The following is a 27,000-nucleotide window of genomic DNA, read 5'->3' on the forward strand; positions in this document are numbered from 1 at the left end:
AGCCTCCCTGTACGCAGAGTTTTAAGACACGCTCTTCCTAGCTGTGCGCAGTCAGCAGATAGCAGCGAGCCTCTGGCGTTGATAAATCACATGCACTGCCAATTTCCATAATTCCCTCCCTCTGTTGCGAACACCCACAAATGCATATGCAGTAAGGCAGAAGTGCAAAGAACATAGGTTTCCTGATTGACCCATTTATTCAGGTGCAAATGCCTCGTGCGCTCTGTTACCAGATCAGAAAAGAAGATTTTTGCGTCTGCCGTTTGATTTACGCTGGAACAAACCTTTAATAGATCAGGGCCTGTATGTTTCTTATGCTAACAAAAACATTATTGCTGTTGTTGAAGAAACTTTGCTCGCAATAATGTTTCACACTTTTTCCACACATGCCTTCTAATTCACCTCTTCCCTTTGGTTTGGGCTCCAACATTTTCTTTTCTCCCCACAGTGTTGGCTCTCCGTCCAACCTGCTCTTGGGTAGAGATGAGTGGTTGGGCCGGTACTGTATCACACTTCCTTTTTCCTGTGTGTCTGTGCGCTTTTGGCTGCCTCCCCTAAGCATGTCTTCTTCTATCTGCAGTCAAACAGGAAAGAGACATAGTTCCGGTTTCCACCATGTTCTCTAACCCGAGACTTTTACCTTTTTATTATTTGTAGTTTCTTCACATCATAGCTGAATCATTGCAAACCACCCTGTCATACAAACCATTTCATGCTTCCTGGGCTGTTTTGTGGATTTCTTTGGGAGCAGCGGGTTGTTTCTTATGCTTTTGAAAATGCTCGCAGTGAATTGGATTATTGGATAATCAGGTGTGGCTTTTCCCTGTTGGTGCTCTGCCGTGTAATGTGGGTTTTTTGTCTGACTCTTGAGTGACCTTCCGGTTTCTCATACGCATTTGTCAAGTGACTAATCATTATGACCTCCTTTTTTTTTCTTTCCTTTCCTCTATTTTTTCCTCGTGTTCTGTCCCTCATCTTCCCTTTTCTCCCCGTCTCTGTCTCCTCCTCTCGGTCTGTCTCTGACCCCGTTCTCAGGCCTGTGACCCATATACCTCAAGGCGCCATGCTGACCGTCAACACAAACTCCAGCGTGAGCATCAAGTCGGAGCCCGTGTCGCCCGGCCGAGACCGCAGCACCCCTTGCCCTCCGCCCTCTTCCACCACGCCGTCCTCGACCTCGGGAGGGGCCATCCTGACCGCGCCCCCCCAGTACCCCGGCTCCCTGCTGTGCCTGGAGCCGCCGACCGGCCGCTCCCCCGCAGACAGTGTAAGCAGCAACGCCAGCTCCTTTGAAGGCAGCGATCGCGACGACGCCGGGGCGGGGGGCGGCGGCGGCGCAGCAGCGGGCGCCACAGGAAGCGCGGGCCCCGCCGGCCGGTCCCTCCCGCCCGACTTCAGCCCCTCCGCCGAGCTCCTCAGGGCGCAGAATGAACCGGAGCAGGAGGGGGGAAACATCAAACGTATGAGATTGGACGCCTGGGTCACATAGAGGCGACGACCAGAATTCTCTGCACCCCGCCCCACCCCAAGTGAAGTCTTGGTGACACTTAACCACCCACCCGTCACCCACGACACACACCCACACTCATCCCTGAAAAACCCCACTGCCCCAACCCCACTGCCATGTGACACTACCATCACACATCTGCCTCTGTCCAACAATTATACAACCGTCTACTCAGCTGCTTTACCCAGACTCTAAAGGCTTTGCCAAAAAAAAAAAAAAAAAGAAAAAATCTGGGGAACACGCTCTGAGTGAGGGAAGGATGGCTTAGTGCGCAGCTGGATATTTTGTCCAAGGTAGGCCATTGAATATAGAGACAGTAGAATCTCAAAGCCTTCTTGCTTGAATGGACTCCCATATAGTAATTTCTCTTGGTAGAACTGAGGCTTAAGACTTTTTGCAATCCGAGGAAACCATAAGAAAACATTTATCTTTCACACGGTTTCGACGTTTAAACCAGATGTGAAACCAAATCTACACAGGTAGATCATAGTCCGCATCACCTTCATATATTTACATTGAGCTCCGCTACATTGCTCACGGTGTGATTGGCGGCACTCGAGCTGGTTGTCAACATTATGGAACTTCTGCCATATTGACTGTCCGCTCTTGCTCTGCGAAAATTCAGTGTCATTTGCAGTGTGTGCTGTCCATTCTTCCATAAATCACTTCCAAAATGCACTTTTGGAAACTTTACCCGGACAAGTATGGTTTGTGAAGACATAGTATCTGGCACTGAGCAGCGACGCCCACGCAGGGTCTTCTAGGTAAAGATAATTCACCCTGAATGGATCTTTCCGCTGCCACAATTACCAACCTCGTACCCGGGCCTCAAGCCCTCAGGTGGCACTCTGCGGTCAACTTGTGCTACCAGCCAAGGCTAAGGAGTCGAGCACCTTGCCAGAGTGCCAATATCAACCTCTCTTCAGAAAATGCCAAATGCCTCTCACACACACGGTGCAGGGACGCTGAAGAATATCACTCGCACTGTCGCAGCAATGACTAACAGCACTATATGAAACTGTTAATGCTTTTCAGGCTTTGAATTTGCCATCACTCTCTCCTCAGTTTGGGTGCTCCTCCCGTCCTCTCACCTCATCACTTTTTGGAACTTGGATGGAAATTGTCGCACCAGAAATCCAGCCAGTCACGCAGCTTAATAACAGGAGTAGATGCCATCCAGTTTAATGCATAGTATGAGTTTTTTGAGCCTCTGGTGGCTTTTGGTAGGGAAGTATTTGGTTCTTTCAGTCCAAGTGTTCTTTATCTGTTGGTATTTTAAATCTGTTTTGAAGGTCCGTTAGTTGTCCAGAAGTAGGAATTCTGACTTTGTATAAAATCACTCCTTATACAAAAAAGCTTTGATGTCCTCTTTAGCTCTCTCTAGCTCTCCTTAGCTCTTTGCGGTGTTTCAAAAAGTGAAAGGAAAAGACATTTTCTATATTTCTACAGCTTCAGTTGGCAACGAAGTAAAATAGCTTTTCAGCTTGAACGATGTGTATGTACATATGAATATATTTGCATAGACTTTGCTAGGTATCCCTAAAACAAGCAATGTGTTGATTCTCAGTGGATCTGTTTGCATATATGAGTGTGAATTTGATATGTTTCGAGCTACGGTGCAGGGGTTACGCCACACTAGGTAGTGCTGGTGAATCGGACTTGTTTCAGTAACCTATTTTATGCTAGTGTTGATGGTGTGTGCACTTTCTGTCTCTCACTCACAGAGGCCTGCTTGGTCGTGGTGTCATCATATTCTCCTGCCACACATTTTAAACCCACGCTCAAAGTAAAATTAGCTTTTGTCCATAATCACCGTAACATGAACTATGGATGAAATTCATTAGGACACTGGCATTCAAGTAAAGGATTGTCAAGAGATACAATGTACTTAGTTTCCTCGTGATATCATGATTATGAAATCATGTAAAACCTTTTTCACATTAAGCAAACATACAGATTATGCCTTTCACTTTGTACAGCATGCACTTCAGTCAGGAATTTGGCTACCAAGTGCTGTGTTGTATGTTTTATTGTATGTTTTTATAGTACAAATTTGTTTTGACTGAACCATTTCAAGTTTGTGTGCGTGTACACACACCAGATTGTATACGATAAGGTTAGTATACAAATAGTAACAGTTTCTCAGTTTGCGTGATATTGAGTTTGTTTTGAGACGACGCTCAAAGCGCAGACTTGTTTTTCAGCTATTGTTTGTCGACTAACGTTTGTATTCTCTTGCAACAATCCTGTGCTTTTAAATCTGTGTAGGTGAAACGGTGGAGCAAATAGACCAGGTGCAGGAAGAGAGCAGCTTAATGCATTGATGCCATGTGGTGCGACTTGTCCCGGCCCGTCCCACAGTGCGATGTGAAGCCAGCGTTTGCTCTGCTTCTTCCTCGCCGTCGAACTGGCAAGAGCAGATGCTGACATTTGCCTGCGTTGCGCTGTGGGACGGTGGAGGGCATGTGGGAAAAACATCATCATGCTGTATGATAATTTCACCTCGGTATGGTCACACCGTACTGAGGCCGACAGGCTGACACACGTCCAGCGTCACAGTGTTGTTTTCCACCATTAGGTCATTTTTTTTCGTCACTCATGTCGCACAGTCTGGTAGGTAGTTTTTCACTCTACTAATTTCAGGTTAGTATTATTTTCTCTACTCAGTCAAACCTGGTAAACAGTTTAACATCCTGGCCGGTTCAGTTTCCTAAACTATTAAAGAGCCTATTGATGAGTGGCACTACACAGACTTCAGACAGGGCTAATTACATTAAACTTTGGCAGCCATCATCTTCATGCACCTGCCCAATCGGGAATAAGTTCCACCTTAACACTTAGTCATTTCCTTTTTTACAAAACTCATTTCCATCGAAACACCTCTGTTCGTGGGCGTTGATGGTTGACTGAAATGTGACACCACACCGATTGGCTTCGACATCCTGCCGCCTGCAGGTTTGCTCATGTACAAAAGGTTCTCTGTCCAATCTAGCAATGTAGTCTCAAGACAATCTATATGAGAAATGAAAACCTGCACCCCTGTTACTTGTTGTGTACAATGTTTTTTAGAATCTCACTATTTTTGGATTGTTAATTTGTGCTGGTGACAGTTCCATTGTCTATTATTATAATGATATTATTATGGAGCTTTTATTTTATTGCTATTTTGTGTATGATAGCCAACTGTTTTTTTTTTATTATTATTATTTTATCTTCCTTATCATAAACATATAGTACTGGTTTCCTTTTTTGAAACAACTTGCTGAAAATTGCACGATCAGTTATTGTGGTATTAGCAAATGCAATGAAGGAAATACCAGTTAAATGCTGCAATTTTAATTAAGATATAGAATATATTTATAAAATGGGAAACAACTGAAATTAGTAATTCATGAAATTTGAAAAATGTAAATGCATGGGATATAAGTAACAACACAACTTATGTTACATACAGTAATGATAAAGGACATGCATCACAAATGAGTTTAAAACAACTCAGAATAATGTAGCATATGAAATACTAAAGATGAAATTTATAGCTAATATATTGTGTTGAGCTAGTCTGCTTTGGGTTTTGTTGTAAAGAAATATTTCTTTTTGTTTTTTTTGAGAATGATATACAATTTGTGTATATTTTCATATACAAAGTATGCACTGATATGTTATTAAAATTCTATACCGCTTTTACAAAAAAGTGTTTGTTGTACCAAAGTATCCAAGTCCCTTGAAACCTTATCCTTTTTGCGTATGTTTTACCGTATTTTATATATTAAATAGACAAACTGAGTGAAATGAATTTGAATCTGTGGTTTATTTTCCAACCGGGGGGGTTCTCATCATTTCTGTCTACTGTTGACTATCCAAAGCAAAAGTGCCTTTAAAATAGTTCCTGAAACAAAAGTTGCATGTCAGCACATCTGTAGTGGGACGTTCCAGACAAGGGGGATGAGTGAAATATCCGGACATCTTTCCAAATGGATTGGAAATACCATTGGGTCTGCTTCCAGAGTGCATTAGATGTGCGTTAAATTTCTCTCTCCTCAGTTTCTCGTGCTTGTTTTTTTCCACCCCTCCCTGCTCCTTGTCACAGTCACCACCACGTGCGATGCGGCTTCATTTTATGCATTCAGTGACAACTCAAAGGCTAAATTTAGCCGTTCCCTCATGACCTGTGAGGTAAGCAGTTTTGTCAGTGTGAGCAGGTAAACAACTAACAATTTGTTTATCCCGTTTTGATGACAGAATAATTACCCCAACACTATAGCATTGAAAATTATGTTTTCCATTGAAAGTGGTGAAGTTTAGACCGCTCTCTGTGCCTTTTTAAAAACAATTCTGCCATTTCACATGCTTTCCCCCCTATGGGGCGGCAGGATGGTGTGGGGAGAAGAACGACCTGCCTGAGGAGCTTTGGCAGAATCGGTATCATCTTTTATATCACTTAGTAAAACATTGCTATAGACTTGCTCTTATGTGATGATTTTCATCCTATTTTACTATTGTTTTTACACTTTTTTTTTTTCATCTTGTGCTGTCTTATCTAATTCATTAAAACATTGCAAACCACCTGTCTTAATCATCAACTGTTGCACACTGTTGAATGTCAAATTTGGCAGTATAGCTTTATTCAACTCATCCAAGGTTCCAAATATTGATGACATTTACTTTGAATACATACACTTAAGATCCTTCAAAAGAAAAAAGACTATAAAAATAGTACAGCAATATATGTTGCTGTAGACAAGCAGAATGAAAAACCTTTGATGAGCATAAAACAATGTAAATGCATTCAACTGCCTACATTGTAAACATCAGGTTTAAAGTTATCAAAATACCAATTCTTGACATGATATAAATTGCAAGAATTCGTTAACAACATAACAATTTAAACTCCAATAACAACATTCTTGTGCAATATTAGCTAGTCATTATGCTAAAATATCTTTACTTCAAAGGATGTTTTATATCCAATATAAAATATTTACTTCAGTGAAAATTCAATATCCAACATTCAGTTTCAGTGTATGGGTTACCTTTAATTATGCGCATATAGCTGACAGCTTCCTGGTTTGATGTCTTACTTTTTCGTACCTGTATTTTGGTGTAACACATCCAAACATTGGATGCACTCATATTGGCACTCTGGCCCCAAAACTGGACTGTTAACTCAGAATCAGAATTAGCCATCAGGTCTAATAGGAGCACACTGACATAGAGGAGGTACAGAACTTTTAAATGTTTGTAATGGAGGCTAAGTGGCAAAAAGTTAAGCTTGCTAGTGAACTAAGAACATGTACAATATAACAAACCAGAGACACAAATGATCATCTTCTTGCAGCAGATGCTGTTCAATCTTCCAATTCTAGTTCTCCTAAGTGCTAAGTGTGCCTTTTTGGGAATTACTGACACTGCACTTAAGTGGTTTACATCATGTCTCTCTTATAGAAAGTTTTCATTTGGTTTGGGTAACTTATCGTCAGCACAGCTTAGCTGCGGAGTGCCACAAGGCTCCATCCTATTTGTTTTCCATCTACAGTATATGCTCCCACTTGGTCATATAATCCGCAGACACAATATTTATTTTCTGCTATGTTATGTTGATGATACCCAGCTGTTTTTGACTGTAACATCCAGTGATTCTAGCACCTCTGACACTCTGAAAGACTGTCTAGTTGACATCAAATGATGGATATCTCAAAACGTTCTTCAGCTCAATGAAGATAAGTCAGAGATGGTTATATTTGGCCCACCAGTTACACTCTATTATCCAGGACACTCTCAGAATTCTTGCAGGTAATATCAAACCAGCTTTTATTCTGCATTGAATTTTGAAAAACAAGTCCAAAGGGTTGTCCGGTCTTGTTTTCATCAATTGGGCCCCTAAACTTTGGAACAACTTGGGAACAACGACTCTCTTCCTTTAAGTCACAACTGAAAACACGTTTTTACAAACTTGCCTTTACCTTGTGCTGTTTTTGTTGTAATACCATGTAAAGCACTTTGCATCTTTGTTAAAAAAGCTAAAAAGCTAAAAGCAAAGTTTATTATTATTATTACCATGTGAATATTTTTAGATTTGAGTTTCAAACGCACTGAGAGTCATGATGATGTCATTCATTGCTTTCTGAACATAGGCCAAAGAAAGAATCAAACGCTTATAAGGAGGGACACAAAATGACCAAGAGGCCAAGAGGCCAACATGTCTTTGAGTGTTACTGTGTCATGATGTGAAAGAACGGTACAGGTGTTCCTCTCAGCTCCTCACCCCTTCGGACATCAGGCGGGACTTCGCCCTTTAACCCCACCATCGCTGCCTGGGAGGAGCCGTCGTGGGTTGAGCCACGTCGAAGACCGCCCCTTGTCCGAGCGACGAGCAGACGTAGTACAGGTTGGTGCCCAGCATGACCAGTATGGGGAGGAAAGAAAGGCCGAAGCCCAGCGCCCTCACACTGCTGTCCAGGGAGAGGCACACCCAGTAGATCAGCCTGTGGTGCAGAAATGACATACTGTAACTCACTCTGCACATGTTGGACCGCAGGAAATACATAGGGAAGAGAGTTAATAGGTATTATGGCCTGTCAAAACATTTGCAACTCTATTTGTGGTTTGAAAGTACAAGACTGCCTGTGTCATGTAAACTGTGTTGAATATTTGTAATTTTCCCCATTCTGTTTGATTTATATTTATTTTTTAATCAGCATGTTTTGAACGGATGGGTAATTTTGACGGAAAACCTGATCATTACCCGCGTCAGCCTGTACGCCCACACTCCTTTTGAGTAGGCAAATTAGAAGGGAGATAAATCTGCTTAGGTCTTTCATGCCTTTCATGAATTTCTGTAGCAGGTGCATGATGACTCAAAGCTGGATTAATAACGCAGACGCTGTTTTAACTCTCTTTAATTTACCCCAAACATGTATTCCATACTGCCAAGTGTAGTCATAACTGAAACCTCATAGAGGCATGCAGAAATTCAAAAACGTGTCAAGCATCTGGTGATGTTTAGAAACTCCAGACTTTTAGAAGCTGATGCACATTAAGAATTTTTCACAGCTAGGAGAGAGAACACAATGCAGCCATGGCATTTTTTTTTTGTCTTGACTGTCTTATTCATTAAGTCATTCAGTTATCTATTTATTTAACTCAGGACAGACAAACTCGGCATGAAGTCTACAGAAAGCAACATTACGCCAATATGAATATCTAAAATAAAATCTAGCATTGTTTTGTCTGTTTTACAATTAAAGACAGTTATCTGCTTTCAGCATGCCAAAGTTGGTCTATTTTCAATAGATGATTTCACAAGCTAGACTACTATTTAGACCCACAATACAGTTCCTTCACAAAGTATTCAACCCCTTTGACTTTTTATGCATTTTGTGATGTTGCACAGGCTGAAGGCCTCGCACGATGAGTCAAGGTGCAACCAACAACAAAGTTGAATAGTCCCACGTTTCGCTGTCCCACAAAATCTTATTCTGACCAAATGCTGCTGCCGCCTTTAAAAGGAGGGCTGTTGTTCTTTAATTGTTCACCTGATATTGCTGAAAATACCCTCTGGTTAAAGCTGACAGTCTGCACTTGACTCTCAGACCGTGTGTTATTTCATATACAAAGTAATATGAGTTTGGAGTGTTTCTTCACACACCTGCCGAAGGCAAAGATGATGGTGAGCAGCGGCACCAGCTTGAGCAGGTCCTGGTCGATGTAGGTTGCCATGACGGCTAGTTGCAGGAAGTAGAAGAGGAAGAGGGCCAGTGATTCGTTGACAAAGTGCCAGTGGACCGCAACCTCCCTGCTCTCTAGTTTACCCTGATAGAGCGGCTTCAGCGCACTGAAGCGCAGCCTGGCGACCCCCTGCACCACAACACCTGCAGGCAGATACCGAGCAGGACGGAATTTCAATATGAAATATAAAACTGCTTGTGATTATTATTATGATATAAACAGAGACAGCATGCGATAAAAGAAAAGCATGTTCGATTTGAGTTGTGCATGAATAAAAAGAACACATTAAACACTCTGAAATTCAGCATAGCACATTAGCGTCCCTATCCTGCTTACCCAGGAGGATGGGGACAATGGCAAAGAAAGAGCAGCGCAGTGTGTACACCAGCCTGAGGGGGGCGCTCTCCAGCAGCGGGGCATCAAAGGGCAGGAGGGCGTAGCCGCCCCACACCAGCAGGGGGAAGAGGAGAGCTGCGGCCGCCGTCGCCAGACCTAGCTTCAGCTTCTCACTGCACACATGGTCACAGAAGTCTGAGAAAGGAGAAAACAAGAGTTACAGTCATGTTTTGTTTGTTTTTTTTAAACAGAGCGAGCGTGGCAGATCCATCCTTATCCCTTTCTTATAGGACAGAATGGTGACAGGGAGACAAACAGGATGAGAGGGAGACAGGAGTCCTAGCATGATTTATCTCAAGGCTTATAGCGATATGTGGCTAATGAGGAAGTGGTTAATACACTGTATACAATGGCTACTGTCAGGATAATTGATGTTCTACCAAGTAAAATTTGTATGGCAGATTGCCTGAAAAAGTGCTTCAGAAAATACTTAAGATCACCTGGATTAGAATAAAACACAACCACAATTTACATCTTATGTGTCACCCATTAGTCAAATGAATGGAAGTTTTTGTTGGTCATCATTTAGACCTACCACAAACTATCAAACAAACAAAAACAAAACATAAGGCCTGGCTGCATGGGGGCAAAGGTGAAAACCATAAGACTGGCCACTGTGGTATTCATCAAACATGGAGACAAGGCGGTCATGTGTCCCCTCTTCTACCCCAAAAAGAAAAACAGGACCCAAATATCTTAATGCAGTCCAGAGATACGTGATCTGACTGTTTCCTTTACATTCATTTAGGTGACTCTCCCTCCACACCTGGAAAATTGCTCCCACAGCTAGAAAAGTGTAAACATCATGAAAAATCATCGTCTGGCCGTATTGCTCATCCCATACAAAACAGGTATAACTTCAGTGAACGTCTAATAGAGGGGGAAAAAAAGATGGCAGCACAGATCATACAGGTTCAGGCTTTTTGACAGCTATGATTTCTAGATGCAGTATTACAGAGACTCACATGTGTAGTTGTCGTCCTGCTCGGCCCACTCGTAGAACTGGACTGCTGAAGCCGGTTCTGTCTGCAGCTCCTTCTCTGTGTCCTTCTCAATAAAGTGTCTGCTCTCCTGAGGAAGCTCCTTGCTGGACGGATGCAGAATCTTGACTTGCGGAGTGAAAACCAAAGCCGCTTTCTCCGGCATCCAATTCTCCTGTCCCTCTTCCTCCTCCTCCTCCTCCTCCTCATCTTCGTCGTCTGCGAGTGAACCATCCCCTTTATCGGCCCGCCGCAGCTCTACCTCTTCCTCTTCCTCCCTCCACCTCTCTCCCTCAGGCATGCTCTCCCTCCACTTGGCTTTTGTCTTTCTGTCGCTTTCTGCTCGGCCTCGCCCCTCTGACAGGTCTTGGCTTCCTCCACTCGCCCCCACGTCCCTCTCTCCCTCCTCTGAAGTTGCTTTTTGTGACGATGCTCCGTCCTCCTCGTCTGCCTCCAGCCTCTTCTCTTTGTCTCCTGGCCATGGCAAAGTGCTTGGCTCCAATACAGCGGAGCCAGTCACTTCTTCTTCCTCCTCCTGATCTTCTTCCTCCTCCTCCTCCTCCTCCTCCTCCTCCTCCTCCTTTGACTCTTCTTTAATCTTTTCCTCTACGCCTTGTTGATCTTTGCCCCCTGATACTTGGGGTTCTGCAGTAGCACCAGACACCACCTCTGCGTCTGATTCTGGGATTAAACCACTTTGCCCAGACATTCTTGTAAAACTTGAAATGTCTTTTGATTGAAGTTTCTCTCTTTTGGGTGAACTGTCTGACTGTCAGTGACGCCTCTTCCTGTCGCTGAAACTCATTTTAGGATAATCTCTGTTGGTTTGCCAATCTGAAATCTGATTCTGAAAAGGAAAAAAGTTACAGCAGTGTTCAAGACAACTTCCTCCTCAGCCTTCAGTTTCAGAAAATTCAAAGTCCATTGTTTATCATGGGTGTGTTGCCCTATGGCTTGTTATGCCCTTGGATAGGTCTACATATACAGTATAGCAGGTTTCTGCAACTCTATCTCCCTCTTTCTCTCTCTCTCTTGTTTACGTGTTGTGTGTAATACACGCTAAACAGGCAAAATCCACCCTAAAAATACTATAAATATGCGACCTTAATCTAAGTATTGAATTGTGAATATCAATAAGTCTCCCAAACATCAAAACAAATGCTATCAAAGAACAATTCCAGGAGATATTCCATTTCCACTGAGAGTGAATTAGAGACTTTGTGGATACAGTGACAATATTTCAGATTATTTGAAGGAGATATGGCCACATTGTTTGGTTCATAACTGTTAGCACCACAATTAATTCACAACTCTCTCCCAAAATAATACCCCAATCTGTGATGTCATCAGTGTACAAAATCTGCAGCTGCTCCTTAAAAATGAGGAAAGTTTGTGGAGCACAGAGCAGGTTTCTAGGGACGAGGGAACATTTTAAGGTTCAGAACTGATGATAGTACACAAAAACATACTGTAGGTCCACAAAATAATACATTCAACCATGGACCAGCCACACCACAGAAACATCCCAACTGCAAAATATTACCTGAATTAGAAGAAAGATTTGTGATTTTGCCATTACAGAGGGACTGTTCTTAAATGTATTTAGGATTCAGTAAGGATCTTAACCACATTTTACATTTTGGAAGTGATACTACTTGTGAAATTACCCAATTTTGGGATATCCAGGGGATTATTTTAACTGCCCATCCCTTCAGCCAACTATTAACATAAAATACTGTTACATTCCAGCTGTAAAGTGAGTGATAAACAATGTAAACAGCCTGCAGCCCCACTCTTTCAACTTTCTGACCTAGCCTACATGAAACAGCATGAGCTTTGCCTGTCGACTGTTGACTAAAAACATTATAAAAACAGTTTGACAACAGTTAAAAAGTCTTAAAAATTAAGAAAACATTTTGTTGTAACGTTAAAACAGGAAACCAAGCTGGATGTAGAATGGCTTTCTGTAATGGCAAAGCAGGATTTTTTCCTATGTTTGACTTTTGAGATAAACTGAGTGCCACGGATTTTTCTTTAAAAAAAAAAAAAACTCATTTTATATCTTGATGCCATAAAAGGTTCAGGTGACGAGGCTTAGCTCTGGAGTCTGGCTTTGGGAGAGTTGTTCATGTTCATAAATCTGGTTGTAGCCAACTGTCCTAAACTATAACGGACGTGGGTCAACTCTTCACTTTTGTATTCACGTTTGAGTGAGTTTTGTCGCTTTATGCTTTTGGCAGGATATCAATCTTGAATTCATGCCACACTGTGCGATACTTTATGACTGAAAATGAGCTTAAGGAAACACAGTCGGCTTCATGTTACATGGAACCTATAATGTCAGTAAACATAATTTCTTCCATGTTCGATTTAAGCAGCACAAAATTAGGCCTATCTTATGAACCAACTTTATGGTCCACGGTTTGTTTTGACCAGTGTTGACCTAACCCTATATAAATGTATATATTTGTAACATCATTGTCGCCTACACAGGCCTGGCAGTGACACACAGCCGTGAGGAATGTAGTTTCAGGATGGAGCTGAAACTTGTTTTGCAAGTCACACTTAACTGCGTCCTAGCCTTGCGATACTGAACAATTTGAATAATTTTGAACAGAAGATCGACTTACCTGCTATCTGCCACATCAACGAATCAAACAAACCGCAGCCTTTAACTAATTAATCCGACTTGTGTAGACTAGTTGTTTCTCACTCGTGGAAGTTAAACTTGAAACGAGGTTAAGTTATTCGGCAGGTGTGTCCAGGTGCTGGCTCCATTCTTTAACCAGAGAGGAGGAAAAAGGAAAGAGCTATCACTCTGCCTCCGTTTCCAGGTACCGCGAACGTCATCGCGAAGCACGGCCAGAATCTGCTGAAAAGGTTGTAGGGCCTTCTGTAGCAGATATCTTCAATTATAAACATCTAAGGTTTATCTGGACCAAATGGCACACAAGCCAATAATATTAACTAATTACCTTAATTACCCAGCAAACTACTTTCCTGTTGTTTATGCTGGAGCCATGGAGTGGAATAAACTGCCTCTTATAATTAGGACAGTGCAGAAGCCATTGGTTTGTAAGACCAAAATCAAAGAGATTGCTAGAATCTATCTCCATATAAAAACCAGAATTATGAGAACTACTCTATTCCTTTGGTAAGAGAATTTGTAGTTTTACTTGGCAGATGCACTTTTGAGAATATATTGTACGTGATTTGCCATGTTATCATTATATTTGATTTTATATACTTTGTTGTTCTTGTGACACCTGTCATCTTTCAGCGCCGAAGGAACAGGGACCACAATGGAAAGAAGGCCGGAAATAAGACTTTGTCATGCTACCCCCGACAGTTTCTACATGTGTTTTGTTAGTGTATCTGGATTGTCACGTAAACTAAACTTCCAGAGTTAAAACATACATAACATTGATTAAGAAGTTTTGATGAAAACGATCGATTACTATGGTAACCGCTATATCTTTGCTGTCTCTAAGGTGCAATGTTGGGGGGGCATGGCATGGGTGAAAATTACAGACCACTTTCACAGACCTGAAGATGGGCCAATTTTATATTTTGGAGTGATTCATCTTCCAAAACATAGACGATCTTCGACTGGTGCATAAGTCACCTAACCAAACAGGACTAGTGAGGGTGGAGCTGGTACCCACTCAAAATAGAAAACTATGAAGCATGGCAGTGTAGCCTATGAACTTCCCTATAAAACATGTCATGTATGTGGTCAGCAGGAGGAATGGCCTAAAAAAACAAACAAAAACAAAGGCAACATCCCCAAAAACTGAGTGAGAAACATCTGTATCAAATCCAAACATCACACACACCATGAAAAATAAAACAGCAAGATAGACATTTTATTTCAAGACCATAAACTCACAAATTATTGGCTTTTTCGTTCAAAACACACAAAAACCAAAATATTTCCACTTGACATGGTTTGACTTCACAAAGCCAGATTGGATTGCAACAGCAACTTTAAAAGCACAGCCTCACATCCATCTCCATCTCACATTCTTGTACAAGTAACTGGACACAGAGTAGCACATTTTGGTAGTAATTCCAACCAAAAAGGGGTCATCAATAATAACAATGATATACTGAATGTACGAAAAAATATATCTATAACCAGAAGCATATCGCACTCAATTTATACACAGGGCATTCAAAAACAAGGCAATCCACGTTTTGTGAAATCAAACCAATCACTTGAATTTAATATCATGACAGTCCAAGTTATAAAAAAGAAAAAGGCTTCACAGCTACACATATCAACATTTAGAGAAAAGAGTGAAGTTGGAATTACTACAGCTAACAAAACGGACGAAAGTAAACGGCACATCTTGAGGAAATCTTCAGGGCATGACTGTGACCATGTTGGTTTTTAAAACAAGAGTCTAACGGCCTAATTTACCTTTCGCTCTGTCGAGGAATACATTTGATGGAGGAGCGAGGCCGATCTATGCGTTAACTCACTGACCTAGGAATGGTAACTGACAGTACATTCAAAGCTTTGGCAATTAAGGCAAAACAAATTATGAAGACATATTCAACTGTGAAATGGCATTGAGAGACATTATTAAAACGCAGGACATGATTTAGACATCGTCTTATCCCCCCTTCCCCAGCTCCAACCCCAACCCCCGTCACATACACTCAATATTTTAACCATGTTTACTTACCTTGATCTCTGACGTTTCGGATTCTTTTCCTCTACAAGTCATTCCCCAGTCACTGAGGGACTTGACTAAACGCTTCAAACTGTATTACGTTAAAACTAAAGTGAAATGGGAAAAATCAGTACTAACCTATACATGCTTGTTCAGTATCTCTAGTAAAAAGATTTTACACTTACTCAGATGAGAGTCTGAGAAGTACAAACGATAAAAATAAAATTTGTCAGTTTCAGTGAAAGCATCAGACATCCAAAGCACATTAAAACAAAATTAAATGAGTTAGTCAGGAAAGTAAGAGGAGCTGCAGAATATCTAGCCTACCCAACTGACAAAATGTTAAAAACATGTCTGTTCGTTTAACAAGACTGTATTCTATGTTTTTAAAAAGCAACTGGAAGGGTTGTACGTTTTGTTCGTGCTGCGCCCTTTTCGGCTGAGCCGGATGCCGCGCCGCACCTTACGGGACCGTTCACCGAGCCTCATCGCTCACTTTAATTCATAGCTGCTTCAGTGCTTGGCAAGTCAGTATCATCAAGTGGGGCGAAGCTTCCATCCTGATCGACGACCGTTTCTTCAGTATCTTCTGCGTCTTCTTGCGGCATCATTTCCTCATCCTGCTCCACCTGCTCTCCTTCATATTCCTCCTGCTCAGCTGATGAATCTTCCTTTCCTCTCGTGTGGCGCCGGCGTTTCCCCGGCAATGCGCTCTCCGTTTGCCGTTTTTTGACCGAAAGTTTGGGGCGGCCTCTTTTTCGCGGGGTGCCATCGCCACTTTTTACAGTACCTGAGGGACGGCCTCTCTTTCTTGGGGTCCCGTCACTGGCGGCGCGCGGCGAGGGTGAAGTAGTCGCCGGCAAGTTCTTTCGCAAGTGAGCGCCTTTTTTAGACTCCGACTTGCGAGGGCGGCCTCGGCTCCTGCGGGGGGTCGGAGCGGCTCCCTCTGGAGGGTCGACACGCGGGTATTTTCTCGGCCTTCCCAGCGGCTTCCACACTTTTGGTTTTTTCAACTCCTCGGGCGACGGTAAAGGGTACTTCCTCGGCCTTCCCCTTTTAGGCAACTCTTTTCTCGGTCGACCGCGCTTCTTTCCCGTCACGGCGGAGGCGACCGCTTCCACTTTCCGCGGCCGGCCGACCTTCCCGCGCACCTTAAAGGACGAGGGCGTCTTGTTCAAGGAGCCTTTTGGTCGCCCTCTTCCCCTCTTAGGCGTCTGGGAACCGTCTGTGACCGGTTCAGTAGCTGTCTTTTGAACTTTTGCTGGCCTTCCCCTCTTCCGCTGAGATGGCTTCGAGATGCCGTTCGAAACATCTCGCACCGACTCCTCCGCGTTAGTCCCATCCGCCTCTGCCACGTGTTTCCTCGGCCTACCTTTCCCCCTTCTCGGCGTGTTTGGGTTTCCGTTGGATAAGTCGGCTCCCGACTCCGCCTCGCTGCTCGCTTCTCTCTCCTCCGTCAACCTGGGTTTCTTGTTGGGAGAACCTTTTGGCCGACCTCGTTTCCTAGGTGATCTCGAACTGCCGTCGTCCTCTTCCCCGCTCATGGCACTTTCTGCCTCGCGCTTCGTGGAGGGGGATCCTTTTGGCCGACCCCTTCCCTTTTTTGGCGGATTTGGTCCACCGTTTGATAAGTCCGCTCCCGATTCATCTTCACTGGCAATAGCTTTGTTAGGGGTTTTTTTGTTGGAAGAGCCTTTCGGCCTCCCTCTTTTCTTAGGAGGATGGTCTGTCCCGGAACTCTCTTCATTACTGGCCTGTTTATTGGACTCTGATCCTTTTGCTGTCTGTTGCTGAGAATCATTAGCATTGTCGTCTCCCGATTCTTGTTCACTTTGCTGCGCTGTGCGTTTCTTGCCGGAGCCTTTTGGACTCCCTCTCCCGCTCAGGGGCTGTGTGGACCCACCATTGGAAAAGTCTGAACCCAGCTCCAACAAGTTAACATCTGTAACCCACACCTGCAGCTTCTTGGTTCCTTTCGGTCGCCCCCTTCCTCTTTTAGTCGGCCCCGGGCTGTTGTTGGACGTGTCTAACCCGGACTCACCCTCACTGCTTCCAGCGTCTCCTCGTCCTTTCTCAGTCATTCTTGTTTCCTCTTCCATACTGCTGCCTTCACGCTAGCCCAGCTCGGCTTTGAAAAAACGTTGGAGCTGCACCTACAAAATCACACATTGAAAAGTATAATTAAAATGTGTCTTTCAGTTAAGACAAGAATCGATTAAACCTTATTGCATAACTACGGGTAAGTGTAATATAATAGTGATCCCGGTTTTCCATAATACCACAATTGCAGATTTTTTCAGGGAAAACAGATCGTATCACGTAACATGGACTGTACTGCAGAAAAATAGTAATGTCATATTATAAAACCATCAAAAACATTGTGCATCACCGTCTCTAGATGTTACTGAAAGACAGCTGAGCCTTCAGTCACTCCTGCCAAGAGTTACCCAGGATGCTTTTCACCACCCATAGACAGTAAGTCATCACTAGAAACTTCTACAGCATAGAGCACAATTTTACAGCTAATCTAAATATTCTTTCTGTGCTACATGTCCAGTTTTCTTTTTGGAGTTGCATTAATTCACATTTGACTCAGGAATAAGCAGCTGAGGTATCATGTAATTTGCTATATTTCAACTACTTTAGCTATCTGTGACAATCATTCTGATTGGTTAAAATATTAACTTTTCGATTAATAGGTTATATAAGGCATGGCTTTAGCAATTTTAACCATAATCTAAAGGTTAAAGAAATTCATTTAAATATTTGTGACTGTATCCTATGCACTTTGTAATGTGGTACTCAAGACAATTTAACATTAATTCAATTTTAATGACAGCTTATAGGCCTATTATATTTTTTTTCTTCCATATTTAAAAGCTATATTCCTATGGTAGTTTATCGCCATTATACATTTATTAGGCAACAAGTTAGGTATTTGTACAGATTTTTTTCTGTTTATGGATTTATTAATACACCAAGAGAAGTTTAAAATGATAGCTGAAAATGTTGTCTCAATTTCATGAAAACGAATATTTGTTTTGCTATTTTGTATGCAATTAGTCATCATTTGCATATTATTCAAAATATTACTTGAGATGAGCCGAATATGGCTCTGGCTATTTGCTGGACGACAACACTGCAACAGCAGGAGGGTCTATCATCCTGTCTAGCTAGACGGATCGCTAGGTGCTTTGAAAGCAAGACTAAAACATGTGCACAATTAATATCGTTGCATGCAAATACTATGAATGTCGTGCTCTTTAATTGCTTATTTTACATTTAGAAATAAAGGCAACTGATGAAGTACGGCACATATCCCATGCATTATCCATCATAACTGAAACAAAAAATTTAGCCAGTTTTCGTGGAGCCGTGAACAAATGCTACGAGTATAGTTCGTTGTTTTTCAGGTAATAGTCGGTGACAAAATCGACGGCGATGCAAAGAGTAGCTAGCGACCTGGAAGAGAGAAAGTGTTAGATTTAACAGAGTGCGGATCTCACCTGTAAAATTTATTCTAAGATATCTGCTTATTTTCCATAATATATTGTTTGATCAGATGAACACATGAACCGAAGTTTCGCATTTATTGTTGCTGTTGCGACCGCTTCCGGCGTCCGTGACGTTTAGGAAGCTCCGAAGGAAACCGGGTGTTGAGGTTTAGTTCCACTTCTGTGACATATATACAGTATACAGTGTTATATACAGTATCATACAGTATACCACACCTGCAACGCTACTTTTGGATCCTTGCGCCCCCTTCCTATATCCATATGAACAGTTTATATAGTTGTGCAGCTTATGCACAGGTTGGCTTCTGTATTTATATTGTTTAAAAGTGTTTCTTTTTGGAGTTGCATTAAATGATCTACATGAACAACCTAGTCTGCACAGTAAGAGGGCGTGTTAGCTTACCTATGCATATTATTGTGTAAATGTTATTTTGCATGCAATTAGTCATCATTTGCATGTTAGTCAAAATATTACTTGAGATGAATATGGCTCTGTTTATTTCATGGACGAGGACACTGCAACGGCAGGAGGGTGCATCATAGCTAGACGGATCGCTAGGTGCTTTTAAAGCAAGACTAAAACGTGCACAATTAATATCGTTGCATGCAATTGCTGTGAATTTCGAGGTCTTAAATTGATTATTTTACATTTAGAAATAAAGGCAACTGATGAAACACTGCACAAATCCCATGCAATATCAATCGTAACTGAAAAGACAATGAATTTAGGCAGTTTTCGTGGAGCCGTGAACCAATGGTACGAGTACAGTTAGTTGTTTTCCAGGTTATAGTCGGCGACAAAATCGACGGCGACGGAAAGAGTAGCTAGCGACCTGGAAGAGAGAAAATGTTAGATTTAACAGAGAGCGGATCTTACCTGTAAATTTTATTCTGTAAGATTTTTGCTTAATTTTTCATGATATATTTTTTAACAGATGTCACATGAACCGAACTTCCGCGTTTGGGCGTCCGTGACGTTTAGGAAGCTCTGAAGGAAACCGGGAGCGTCGAGTTACAGTTCCACTTCTGCATCTAAAGCGATTACCGTGATTTGTGACAATATATACAGTATATAGAGTGTACAGTTCACCACAACTGCATTGCTACTTGTGGATGTACTCAAATGCAGACGATTTAACACGAATTCCATTTTAATATTTCATTTTGTTTTTAAATATACTGTAGAAAACTACTTTTTGACCCGCAGATGTATTATTTTTTCCCGTAGAGCTGGGGGGAATAATATACAGTATACAGTATCATATACAGTATACCACACATGCAATGCTACTTTTGGATCCTTACGGCCTCCCCTTTCTATAGCCATATAAACAGTTTATATAGTTGTCCAGTTCATGCACAGGTAGGCCCCTGATGATGATCAGGTTGATGAAATGATGGTGGATGGAATTTGACTGTGTAAAATACAAGGATATAACTTTAACCAGGTGACATATCTGTCGTAACAAGTGAAAAATAGCTTGCTCGTCACATGCTTGTCAGCGATGAGCGTCTTGGCGTTACATTTCGTTAACAGTCTTACAAATGGAACCAGCTATTAATGACCAGTGATGATACCTATCCACTGAAGAAACAGAAAACAAAGACAACATCGCTACAATATTAAGGTGCTTTCCTCGTCAGATAGTCAACCAAATGCGCTTACAGCACCATCTCAACTAAAACTGCTTCTAGGGACGGGGGGACACGAGGAGTTTCTCTATGTAACACTACAAATTATTTCTGGCAAACATCAAGTACATGGAATAAAGTTAACTCCTCTTTATTTTGAAATCATGCTAATAAAACGGACATTGTACAAGCCGTTGTTATAGTTATGTCATTTTGACACAAGCACATCATAAACTTCACAGCACTAGGTGGCCCGCTGCAGCCAGGCGTAATAATCAAAGAGACCAATGAACTTTGCGTTGTGGCTCAGCACTGCCCCCTGTTGACACATTTGCTCAGTGTAGTTCTGGTATTGCGCCTGGTTAAATAAAAGTAATTGGACAGTATGACATTGTTATGTTATACTAGTGCAAAGAAGGAAACAAGTCTGTGTAAAATTCATAACTAGGTATTAAGTCGCCCAGCAATCTATCTGTGACTTTGGCACTAAGTTTGAAATGTGTATGAGAAGAATAAAGATGCATCCACAAAAGATAATCTTTAGTAAAAGAGGGAATTATTGATCGATATTATACAACTTGTGAAAAAATGGCAACTCATCAGTCCCTCATCAGATGTGGTTTATCATTATTTAGTTCTTGCTGGACTTAGCATTTTCCCATTCTTACCTCCCTCTTGTCTTTACTGAGCCTCTCCGCAGAGGGGAACCACATTGACTATAGAAGAAAAGACATGAGAAAAGGATAGAGGAGAAAAAAAAGGCAAATTAGAAAGAAGCAGATTATGTTGCGCAGGGTGGGTGGATAAGGGGGTGGAGTATGAGGTAAGGGCAGAGTGATGAGGTCAGCCTCAATAAGGCAAGAAGAATGCGAGAGAAAGAAATATGCAAATTGTGTTTGTATGTGTGTGTGTGTGTGTGTGTGTGTGAGAGAGAGAGAGAGAGAGAGAGAGAGATAGAGAAAGAGAGAGAGAGAAGTTGTCAGTTCAAAAGAGGGAGAGGGAGGCTGAGAGAAAATGACAGACGTGGCCGGAGGAGAGGAAAGCAGCGCTTGAGAGAGAGAGACAACCCCGGAGAGACTGCGTGCTGAACCCGCTGCCCCGTCTCAAACCCCGCGCCCCCCCCTCCCCTCCTCCCCCCCTCCCTCCCTGTGTGCTTTGCCATGGTTACCAGACAGGGCTCCCAATGCAGCCAGTTAATGTGTTTTTCAGCGGCAGGGGCGAGCTGGGTACTAATGTGTCTTAGTCTGTCTCCCGCACAATCAATGTCAACTGTCCTGGGATGCACAAACACACGGAGGCGGAGAGCCGGGCGGCACCGAGCCGCGCTGGCTCCACGTCAGGCCGGGCACTGCGTTTTCATGGATTTACTTGAAAAGTGCAAGCTCTGGTGATTTGTTAAGCTGTCATAAATGAAGTTTAAAATGCACGAGACGTACAGGATGACAATAAAGACAAAGCGTATGGATTTGACTACTGTGTTCATTATTTTCAGTGGCAGCCTGATATCACAGGTTGATTATTGCTGCATGAATGTGAAAGGTTTATCTGGGCCTGGTGTGGTGTGCAAATATAGTACAGCTTACACTGCTTAATTGCCACAATAGCAAGGCATATACAAGGATGTGACTGATTCAATTTCATAAGTGGTTTATTGCATGCAGCAGTTTGTATGACCTTTTCAATCTTCAGTGTTTTATTGATTTACATGGCATTTAACACAAATCAATTCAAGACGACAAAGTTTTCTCATTTCTTGAAAATAATAATTTTATTGTCATATTTTCAGTACCTGCAAGGAGTTTTAAAAATTCCATAGAGGGACAACGCATCAAGGTCATGAGTCTTGGCTGCCTTTTCATTCAACGACCATCACAGCCTTCCCCCGTTCCTCGACTACAAGACTTTTACAGTGAAATTTTCAGCGCCTGCAAGGAGACTTAAAGATCCCAGGTGGAGTGTACATCGGGGTCACAACCCTTGGCTGCCTTTTTATTGAACCTTGTCAGTGTTCGGGGCACAAAGCCAGCCAAAAGGTACTGCCCCCTTCCAGTGAAAACCATGTTGTCATTGGCTCTTCATCACGTCTGGAGAGCTGTAGGAATTCTCTCCAGATGAATTCATACAGTCAGGACCTCGAATTCTGAGAGATGCATTACTTCTATTGATATTCATGATTTCCTCATGATGTGAAAAGCAGACATTCATAAGTTACTGTCTTTTAATAATCCATTTGGACACAATTTAGTCTAAATCTAGTATAACAGACGCTGCTGTGGTCTCCGGGTGAACACGCATGCAGCCTTGTTCCCAAGGACCTCACCTGTGACCTTACATATCATCACAGGTTAAGGGTCTCAGGGACAGAGAAGCACACCTACAGGTCCTGCTGGTCTGAGGAGGGAGCCGCTGTGTGTCCGCTCTTGCATCAGCATTTGACACAGTTTATGCACAACATCTCAAATAGTACTGGTAGTGGAAATTCAAGGTGAAATGAAATTTTAACATGAAAACATACACTTCAGTGATGGAGTACATTCTTTTTAAAGCTCATTGCGATGCCATTTTTATATTAAACCTGCTATATATATACATTTTAATCTACCGACTGATACATATCGTCGTACACTATGGGCAAAATCTATTATTGTGAAATATACCACAAAATGAGAGACGGTTTCTATATCGTCTTGTATGGTTACCATAGTTTGTTACCAATGCGGCTGCAGTCCGGCATCTTCTCAAAATGTTCCCTCTTCAAAGCTGCGCACATTCTGGACCGGATCACGTCCTGCGAAAGAAGCAAGATGTTAGAGAACGTCTTTCGACAAATAAATGTCTACGCTCGCAGCATTATTTACCAACATTTCATTTTCAGGGCCATTTCACTGTCTATCCTCATGACTTAGCCAGCGCCTGTTGTTCAGTCTGTGCAGTAAGGCATTCAAACAAAATGCCCCCTGCTGGCAGACAGACAGACAAAGCATTTGAAGACAGGCAGACACACTCAGACACAAATCCTCAAATTTTATGTCTAAATCAGGATTTACATATAGGATGAACATACAGTCGTCGGGCCTGACCTGTGAGCGGAAAGCTCTGACATGGTGGCCATACAGCGCACCAACACACAACACACAACACTCTTGTCTGTGCACATGCATGAAACATCCATAGACAGCTGTGCCTGGAGCCGCAGACAACACTGTCTTCTTATATTTCCTACAGGCCTTGTGATCTCATAGGATTATGCAATCACACCCTCATGACAAAGACGTTCAGCCTTGAGGGAGTAACATTGATTTACTCTCCCCCAGACAAATAAATGTCACACAAGCCTGACACTACAGATGCCTCACAGAGAAGATGAGCAAGGGTTTAAACAACTGGTATACAGTTGAAGAGCTCAATTTGCATCACATTGAAGTCAATACAGACAACAGCCTTATCATTTGCCAGCAATCCAGAACGAATCCCTTACTTAACAACAACATATGTGTGTGCACAGGTGCATACACATGCAGACAAACATGCGACTCAACAAAGGCAATATAGAACATGGAGCCAGTGCTGCCTGTGTGAGAAATTAGACTCCCTCTCGCTCTCTGTTTCCTCTTTGTCTCTCTGCTTTGAGATATTTTTCTCTGTCCCAGTTTTATGAGCTCCTCTGCTGCTCTCAAAAGCTCGAGAGAGACAAAGAACGCAGCATGAAAACCAGAGGTTAGAGGGAGAATGAACGCAAAATATTCGAAAGTAAAAAATAAAATAAAAAATAGCCTATGTCAAAAGGAATGAACATGAAGGTGGACACAAATGAGGGAAGATGGCGGGTCGAGGTGGTCAGTCAGATTGCTTATCTCGATTTGTTTGCTGGCCCGCTTAAGTAATTTTGAACTCACCATTCCGGCTTTGCCTGGTGTAGAATGTGTTCCTTACATGAACACACACGCACACAGAGACTCACACACACATTTTTTACTCATGACCGTGTGCACATGCATACATACAAGTGCATGCACATAACACGGGAACGCGCACACACACACACACACCACAACGCACTCTTACGATGAGTTATTGATCCATTTTCCCCCTGAGAAAAAAACGACAATTAATCCACTGGTAAAATAACGCATGATAAAACCTATCCTGCCCCATCTTCGCAGTCTTCCTTGTTCTCAGAGCTGTAAGCGGCGGCAAAACGGAAAAGCTGCCCGCTCTATTCCCCTTTCGCTACCCCTCCATCTCTCGCTCTCCTCTTTTTGTCTCTCCTCTTCTTCTATCCCTCTCTCAGGCGCTGTCCCTGGCTCTGTTTTGTGCCTGTCTCTCTCTGCCAAGTCACATCACTAATTCTCCAGGCGATTAGAGTCCGAGCAGGCAATGTCTATGAGGCAGGTAGGCTACACACACACACACACACACACATACATACAAACACACACAAACACACGCAGACAATTGCATTGATTCCATTATCTGGTGCTGTACCAACACCCCCACTTCCCCCAACCCCCAACAACCACCAGCAGCGCCTCCATCTATGACCCCCTCCTTTCATAAATCTGTGTCACCTACATACATCACACACACACGCGCGCATGTACACACACACACACACACACACACGCTCATACACACACACACACACACACACACACACACAGACACTTATGCAAGCATGCAGTACTCTCGCTATCGCTCTTTCTTCTTCTCTTGCCTGCACACTCTCTCTATCACTCTGTCCCCGCCTCCCCCTGCTCTGTCTCAGCCCTTCCCCTCATTTTCATCTATCCCTCCTCGTCTCTCTCTCTCTCTCTCTCTCTCTCGCTCACTCTCTCTCTCCTACTCTAACCCTTACATTTTTTCCAGGCGTGACGTCCCGTCTCGCCCATCTTGCAGTCTACGTTCACGCGCGCCTGTGTGTCTGTACATGCATGTCTGTCTGTATTCCTGCACGTATGTGTGTGGGTGTCTATTACTGTGTGTGTGTGTGTGTGTGTGTGTGTGAATGCGTTCATGCATCTGGAAGAGAGAGTAAATGTGTGCATGTGAGACAGACTGAGGAAGGTGCGCATGTGTGTGTGTGTGTGTATGAGTGTGTGTGTGTGTGTGTGCGCGCGCATGTCCTCGTGCACCACTGTGCTCATGCATCTGTGAGAGAGTGAATGTGTGTGTGTGTGTGAGGGAGGGAGGGAGGGAGGGAGGGAGTGGGGGAAAGAGGCGGTAGAGGGAGCACACAGACAGAGGCTGTGGATTTCACACAGCATGAGGATCAAAGCCACAGCAAGCCCAAAGGTGATTAACCTCCCAGCCATTCTGACCGCAACACTGCCGCTCCTCCTCCATCTTTCATTAATACAACAGACTGCTATCTCTGCACACTTTATTACACGTCAATCTGTCCGCCTTTGCAGCACAAACTTCCAAACATCCACCATCCCGTGGCGAGTGATAATGAAGCCATCAAGAATGTGAAAAAATGTAGCTGAACTTTGCACCTTTACATGAAGAATCACCACAAGTACATTCGACTTCATTTGTGTCAGATTTAAAAAAATTCTCGACAGACACTTTGATTTCTTTTAACTCCAAAAAAGACGTAATCTTCAAACGGCACGCAGCTGTGGAATATGCAAATGGGATACGATACAATAAAGCCATGACAAATGAACTGAGAAAATCTAAGAGAGCCGTTTCAAGAATATTAAAAAAACAAACAAAAAAAAAAAATATATCAAAAAACGGCGATGGTCAACATGTCTGAAATAAAGGAATGTCAAGATGAAATGCAGGAACCGGCCACAATTTTAATAAATAGCGGGTGGCAGGCCTTTGTATTGTCACGGTTATATTTCTTCTTGAGTTGGAACATGCCGGGGAGTCTTTTCTTTGTGTGCGTACAGAAAAGAGCAGCGCTAGGCAGAGATTGCTGATATATGCTCTTTTTTCCCTCCTCACTGGAGCACTGCAACGCAATGCGGATACTGACTGTCTGAGCCACTAGCCAGACACACTGGGGGACTAGGGGGGGTGGGGTGGGGGGTAGCGGAGGGGGTTGGGGCGCTGGGAGGAGATGGAGGAGCGGGAGGAGGAGGAGGAGGCGGTAAGCAAGTTCCCGTACAGCCCATGCTTCAGGACACACTGATACTAATGGCTGGGGATACTGTCATACTCTACCATGTACATACACTGTAGTTAACTTTGAGATTTTTATGTGTACAGCAGGAGTGGGTTTCAACTGAATCAATTCACGAGGAGGATTTTCTTCAAAATTCTAAAACTAGAAATCTTTTGCGCTAAAAATGTTCTTATATGTAAGATATAAAAGAAATATCTATTATGAGTCCAAGGCTCAAGGAATTGCAGTTTAAATTTTATATTTTGAAATGAGTGGAGGTGAAACCTGGTGCACAGTAAGAACAAAAGAACTGTTACTATATAGACAATATAGACAAAAATTCCCCTCTAATGGTGTCTGTGACCAACTGATCATAATCAGGGATGTGCTTTTTTTTCCAGATTTTTTCAGGTTGTTATTTTTTTAATGGAAGATTTCGCCCGTTTCC

General features: G+C 42.8%; 3 protein-coding genes across 8 annotated transcripts in view; 1 reads left to right on the forward strand and 2 right to left on the reverse strand.

Moving 5' to 3' along the window:
* The window catches only part of LOC139914698 (myocyte-specific enhancer factor 2D homolog), a 31,303-nt gene extending 26,000 nt beyond the window's left edge, over positions 1–5,303 (forward strand). For 3 of the 5 annotated variants that reach the window (XM_071903068.2, XM_071903069.2, XM_071903070.2), the window contains one exon: positions 1,036–5,303. In XM_071903068.2, the coding sequence (XP_071759169.2) occupies positions 1,036–1,489 (454 nt within the window). In that variant the 3' untranslated portion in view covers positions 1,490–5,303. Of the gene's footprint in view, positions 1–448; positions 500–1,035 lie in introns of all 5 variants that reach the window. The other 2 variants (XM_071903066.2, XM_071903067.2) reach the window with 1 other exon arrangement.
* A 2,315-nt stretch (positions 5,304–7,618) lies between these two features.
* tmem79a (transmembrane protein 79a) lies at positions 7,619–13,385 on the reverse strand. The gene is made up of 5 exons (XM_071903096.2): positions 13,242–13,385; positions 10,597–11,458; positions 9,572–9,766; positions 9,156–9,378; positions 7,619–7,992 (listed from the first exon to the last, which is right to left on the reverse strand). Exons 2-5 carry the CDS (start codon positions 11,318–11,320, stop codon positions 7,803–7,805), a joined length of 1,332 nt encoding a protein of 443 aa, XP_071759197.2. The 5' UTR covers positions 11,321–11,458; positions 13,242–13,385; the 3' UTR covers positions 7,619–7,802.
* A 1,077-nt stretch (positions 13,386–14,462) lies between these two features.
* LOC139914714 (uncharacterized) lies at positions 14,463–19,758 on the reverse strand. Of its 2 annotated transcripts, none has more exons than XM_078290480.1 (2): positions 19,683–19,758; positions 14,463–17,443 (listed from the first exon to the last, which is right to left on the reverse strand). In XM_078290480.1, the coding sequence occupies exon 2, from the start codon at positions 17,387–17,389 to the stop codon at positions 15,788–15,790; it is 1,602 nt and encodes a 533-aa protein (XP_078146606.1). In that variant the 5' UTR covers positions 17,390–17,443; positions 19,683–19,758; the 3' UTR covers positions 14,463–15,787. The 2 variants fall into 2 exon arrangements, with proteins under 2 accessions (XP_078146606.1, XP_071759196.1); XM_071903095.2 differs by lacking the exon at positions 19,683–19,758 and adding an exon at positions 18,797–18,913.
* Positions 19,759–27,000: the final 7,242 nt, after the last annotated feature.

This window comes from Centroberyx gerrardi, chromosome 19 (assembly GCF_048128805.1).
Source record: "Centroberyx gerrardi isolate f3 chromosome 19, fCenGer3.hap1.cur.20231027, whole genome shotgun sequence".
Taxonomy (NCBI): domain Eukaryota; kingdom Metazoa; phylum Chordata; class Actinopteri; order Beryciformes; family Berycidae; genus Centroberyx; species Centroberyx gerrardi.

Coding starts and splice junctions, on each gene's coding strand:
- tmem79a (XM_071903096.2), bottom strand. CDS start 11,320: ATGTCTGGGCAAAGTGGTTTAATCCCAGAATCAGACGCAGAGGTGGTG. Junction 9,767..10,596: donor GCAGGACGACAACTACACAT/GTGAGTCTCTGT, acceptor CTCCTTTCTCAG/ACTTCTGTGACCATGTGTGC. Junction 9,379..9,571: donor CATTGTCCCCATCCTCCTGG/GTAAGCAGGATA, acceptor ATCTGCCTGCAG/GTGTTGTGGTGCAGGGGGTC.
- LOC139914714 (XM_078290480.1), bottom strand. CDS start 17,389: ATGGAAGAGGAAACAAGAATGACTGAGAAAGGACGAGGAGACGCTGGA.